The sequence below is a fragment of the Haplochromis burtoni genome, unplaced genomic scaffold (genome assembly GCF_018398535.1).
Source record: "Haplochromis burtoni strain Fernald_Lab_line unplaced genomic scaffold, NCSU_Asbu1 Contig_139, whole genome shotgun sequence".
NCBI classification, from domain to species: domain Eukaryota; kingdom Metazoa; phylum Chordata; class Actinopteri; order Cichliformes; family Cichlidae; genus Haplochromis; species Haplochromis burtoni.
In genome coordinates this window covers 211,849-217,603 of record NW_024582500.1, presented here as the reverse complement: position 1 = coordinate 217,603, position 5,755 = coordinate 211,849, and the positions used below count along the sequence as shown (strand labels likewise).

Below are 5,755 nucleotides of genomic sequence, written 5' to 3'. Positions count from 1 at the left end.
TTATCTTATCTTATCTTATCTTATCTTATCTTATCTTATCTTATCTTATCTTATCTTATCTTATCAGACACGGCTAGTGACGTCAGACTGAACAATCGGATTGAAATCCTGCAGCAAGACCTTAAGAGAATTATGTATAAACAAATGTCCACAAACCTCAGTGAACTGAAGCAATGTTGTACACAACAGTGGACCAAAATTAGCTAACTAGCTATAGTCATGTGACCTTTGATGTGACCCGATAATGAAGTGAGAGACTGATAAAGTCATACTGAAAATTATTATTTTAAGTCATTAAAGGGTTCTGTGAAAACTTTCTTTTCCATATGACTGACAAAAAGTGGGATAATTCATACCAACATACCTAGTCAACATGGAAAAGCTCCCAAATGTGCCTGTCGAGTAGCCTCCTGTTTTCATGTTTTTATATCAGTTTAGTTCTCGGGACATTGCAACAAAAGAAACTTATCTCATATTCATAACATGAGGTGATGACTGATAACCAATGTTTTTAACAACTAGCATTATAAAAATGGCATCTCAAGATTGGGATATGCGTAAAAGTTTAACATTTTGGCCTTACAAAGGTGTCACTGACTGGGTTTTGGATGCTTTTGAAAAGATGCACGTTAGGTCTTCAGACTGTTACACTCTGATTTAACTTCAGATTAGATAATGAGGTAATTGTGTCACTTGATTTAACAAGAGACCAATCTAACACATAAACTCATTTACAGAGATCTCATTCAGCACACAGTAACGAGCTGACAGTAGTTAAAATAACGGGACTTTTTTCTAATGTTGTTTGCTTGAGTAATGAAACTTCATTGGCCCACTTGCTGAATCCCTGTAGAATTCTCGATAAAAGCTGATCCCCTAAGCAAACAGCTTATCTTACCTTTAGCATTGTTTGTTTTCGGGTAAATCTGATTGTTCGCTGAGTGAATGGAACAGTTTGGTTAAAAATAGGTGGACCTATTTTTTGCAGCGTTATGGCGCCGCCTCCGTTCTATGCGTAAAGACGCCTTAAGAAGTGGCAAAGCAACTGATAATCTAGACAGGAGACGCATGAGCACGGCTATTCGTTGATGGCAAAGAGATAGACGAAACCTGAGCTTGTTTTCCTCCCGACGTTTTTTCCTTCTTTATTTCTTTTTTTAATATTAAATTTCCTTCGTGTAGTTTTTCCTTCACGCGATCTAATCGCAAACAAGTTTTTAGCTTGTGGTGAAATGGTTCGTATCTCCGGGAGTCGGAGTTTATTAATGGGATTTCTTTCACTCCTGCATCACCCGAGGACAGCTGGACAGTGAGCCGGAGGGCGTCTGGAGGCTGGATGGACAACATGTCTCCACAGCAGCAACAGGACAGCCTCAGCCGAGGCGGCGCGCAGCAGGAACACAAACGGGTACGTTTGCGCGTAAGAGTCTCTGTTTTCACTCACCTTAGCAGACAGTCCCGCTCTTTTGAAAGTAAAGACAGACTTCCTTCTAATTCATTTCTGTAATTACATCGCGTGAAAAGGGACAGCCTATTCACTTTATGAATGAGTGTGTCGGCTGGGAGGTTAGATCAGTGTGACAGGTGTTCAAACAGCCGAAGCAGCTTTTGGGAAATTTTGTCAGTGATAGTTTTGCAGTTCTACAGGAGGTCAACTTATAAGATTAAAAAATAAATCAAGGTTGTAAACTAACGAGTGTCTTCAAGCTCCAATAAAACACTGATCTAAACAAAATGTGTCATCAGACTGTTTTAATAACCTACTGATTATTAACGTTGGTAGCTTGTGATGTCATTATTACATCATCTCAAGATATTCTGCCCCTTTTCTGATTTTCATTTTCTTTTTAACTCATGGGTCATAAGAAGAGTAAAATAACTTTTTAAGTTATTTTAATCAATTTATTTTACTTATTAAGAAATAAAAACTTCTTAATGCAGACATTAATACATGAACTTATAGAATGAATAGATTTATAGACGTAAATTTTAGTCATGGCCTTGTCGGCAAAATAAACACTTAAAATGTCATAAATTCCTGTATTTGTTTAGATAATTGTGGCATTTAAACGGTACGTGTGAGTTAAAGAGGTGTTCAAATGTGGTGTGTCTTGTATACACTTCACATTTACTCTTTCTGCAGGCTAACTACTTCATACATGTGTTCAAATGCTAATCAGATTTAAAGGGTTTTCTTGTTATCGATTATCATCCCCAGGCTGTTTAGTCAAAGCATGCGTTTCAGTTTTACTGGTATTAACTATTCTCTGTGTACCGAAACCATTTCTATGATAACTGCAGTGTCTTCTGTATTGGAAACAGTAGCTGTCAGTCCACAGCTAATCTATTCTTATCATCAGGTAGTCATTCAAGTTTATTTCGGAGTAAAAAGCATCAAATGTTTGTTTGTTTCAGTTTGTAAAGATAGAAACTGTGAAGAATTGTAGCTTTATGTGGTGCAGACAGAATTTGACTGTGTTTGTTATGCCAGTGTCGCAAATCAATTGTTTTTGTGTTTGTTTGTATTTCATGATGGTCTAAAACTATCCCGCTGACAATTAGACTCAGAAGTGTCACTACTTTGTGACTCTTTGTGGTGGTAATTATCCGATAAATGAGTGGAGGTTTACTTGCAGAAAATAAGACAAAAGGCAGATGGCGAGAGAATTCATATCACAGATTAAGACGTTTTTAAAAGTTAATAATGATAATATTATACACACACCAAATATAGTGTTCTGCTTTTTTCAGAGCTATTTCCTTAGGCACACTGTCCTGTACAGGCTGCCCTGTAATACATGAAACATCACTTCATTTATTTAAAGCTTTTTTAATCCTTTACTGAAGTGAGGAGGAGACAGAAAAGTGGAAATAATTAAACTGTTACCCATCAAATATCAGACTGTTGTGTTCAATGGACCACGCAGTATTACTGCCACCACTAAAAATAACCTATCAATTAATTAGATCAGTAATAAAAATAGCTTTTAATTATTATAGGTATACATATTGTTCCATTCATTGAAAGTATTTTTTCCCAGTGATTCTTCTCTGCAGTTACTGTAAAAGTTGCAGTACAAATTCTTCCTTCACTGCACAGCCAGCGCTCTGTCCTTGGTTTAGTGATAACTGTTACACATCAGCTTTGCTTGATGAATGTGCTGAGTCAAAAATGCAGAAACACGGTGTCAGTGTAAGGAAAACGGTTTGTGTAAATACTATAAACCCTGGTGGAAAGGGCAGAAAGCTGCATGAGCAATTGTCCTGTTACATTAGTGAGTTCATCATCACTACAGTTATTTTTTAAACTATTTTTAGGTTATGTTTATGTTAGACAAATTGGGGTTTTTTATAGTCGCTGTTTCCCACAGTAAACCCACTTTTTCACTGAAGCTAACATTGGTGTATTTTTAGGACTGAAAGGTAACATTGTAATATTGTAACTGGAGTACAAGGAATGTTTCAGCAGCCTGTGACCTAGCTAAATCAATGTTATTACATTGTGAAAAATGTGTGGACGTGCATGGTGGATGTAGGATGAAGACGGACTGAGGTTTTCCCACATTTAGAATTCTAAGGTTAGTGTTTGGACAGAGTGACATCACGAATTAACACGAAATGACACAGGCCTTCGTGGTCCCCAGAGGATGAATCCTGTCAAGCTTCGCAAGGGATTGCTACAACCCTGCCAGGAAAGGTCACATGACCAAGCTGGCACTATAGCTAGTAAGCTAATCTGCTTGATTGTCAGGGAAACAAACCATTATAAATTAACTGCTAAACTAATAATTACACTTTCTTCAAACATCCAGAAACACATTAATGCATCACAACAGAAGAACTTGCCACTGCTACTGATAGATGTCTTCTTATTTGAAATAAGCCAATGGCTCAAAAAGCCAATATCATTGATATTAGGCTAATTTAGCGGCGTTATCCCCAAAAGTTATTGCAGTTAACACAGTTGCACCATTCTTTAAAAATTTTCACAGTCACCAAAATGCAACCTGACTGCACTTTTAGCTAAATATGCTGCTCACATTCGTTCCTGAGACACATTTATATGTGAAACTGTTTATATGAAACATGATAAATACCACTAATGACAAGCCAATTATGGTCAGTGGAACCACTGTAACCTCTTTTAGCCTGCTGACATTAGCAGTAGACTTATGAAATCACAGAATGATGGAGCTGCTAGCACGATTAAGAGCTTGTTATCTTTAAAATGTGTTTTCACACTTTTCACATATCTATGACTTACATGTAATAACTACACAAAACAAAAGACTACCTTAACCCACTTAACCTGTCCAAAAACCACTGATCAATGTATTAGCTGATTGTGTTAGTCAGTGTGGTATTCTGACATCCAGTGAAAGAACTGTAGTTATGTAATGTTTGTTTGCAGCCCTGTTTCATGCTGACAAATCCTTCTACAATTAGATTCAATGAAACTTTAATTATCCTTATGTGGGAAACCTGGGTAATCAGATCCTGTAAAGAAAAACAGGATATCAACATGGTCCCAAGCAAGTGAAAGTAGGAAGGTAGCATGAAAAATGTTGTTTTTACACACACTGGATTTTTACTAACATGTGAGAAAGGTCAGAACTGTCATGGCAAAAACAAACAGAGGCTGCTGTGAAATGCTCTGGCATTCCTTTGTGTTTTAAGCTCAGTTCTGCTGTCCCTGTCCTTTTGGAGGCCATAGTCAGCCCTGATGCTGTGATGAATGTGTTGAACATTAGGACACTTGCATAACAAATGAGGAGAGTGTAAACATCACATAAGGATCGAGTCCAACTCTCAGTAAGCACTCACTAAGCAGTGTGGTCAGATATTGTGTGAGTTGCAGTACTAAACCAAAACTTTAAATGACATTATTTAGGTAGATTATCGAGGCTGACAAGCATGTCTCTTTTTTGTGTCAGACAACTTCGCAATTGTTCTTACGATACTTTTTCCACCATTGCTATTTTCTTTTTACCATTCTCATTTCTTGTGAGGTGTTATTCTCTTACCAGCCAATCAGAAACAACAAAGCTCCATATACCATACACAGTCGTAATTTTTAATTGCAAAATAGTTTCTTTGATGGATGCCATGTGGTATGAATGTCACAGTAAAAATGTGAAAAAATATTGCGTATCGAGCTTTGTAGCTTTGCATTAATAATGCAATTTTAATATTAGAAATGTTTCCCTCCCCCTTCATCAGCCATCTTTCTCTTTTGCTTTTTTAGCGCACAAAGTCTCAGAGTTACCGGCGTCAGTCCGCCCCATCTCTGGTCATCACCAAGGCTCTGACCAGGTCCAAGACTCTCTCCAGGTACTGTAAAAGACATGGTCAGGCTGACTCTGGTATCTATGTTTCATTTACTTTTCACTGTAAAGCTTGTTACTGGAGCCACCATATGATCTTAATATGCGGCACCTGTATGTCACAGTGTTTGTGATTTAAAGCAACAACCATCTGCATTGATAGTTAACAGCTTTAATTGTAAATTAAATATAAGTCTAAAATTATACTAATACAATTTAATTGTTAGCCTTGTTTTTTAAACCTTTGTAGACACCTTTTGATAAAAGAACAGTAAAGACACTGGTCATCGGAAACACTTGAGGTTGAAAGTCTTTGAGCAGAGATAGATTTAGTGTCTCCAAAGTAGGGTGAATGAGTCACATACAACCCTCTCAGAAACCCTCTTGCAGCCCAGGCCACTGATGAAACCCTGAAGCCACACTCTCACACA

At 37.3% G+C, this 5,755-nt stretch overlaps 1 protein-coding gene across 1 annotated transcript in view; it reads left to right on the top strand.

The window, feature by feature from the left end:
• Positions 1 to 68: 68 nt before the first annotated feature.
• Positions 69 to 5,755, top strand: part of LOC102301756 (rho GTPase-activating protein 20) — a gene marked incomplete in the record, with an annotated part of 36,985 nt that continues 31,298 nt past the window's right edge. Inside the window, 2 exon segments of the mRNA XM_014337310.2 lie at positions 69 to 1,408; positions 5,246 to 5,331. Of these exon segments, the coding sequence (XP_014192796.2) occupies positions 1,337 to 1,408; positions 5,246 to 5,331 (158 nt within the window).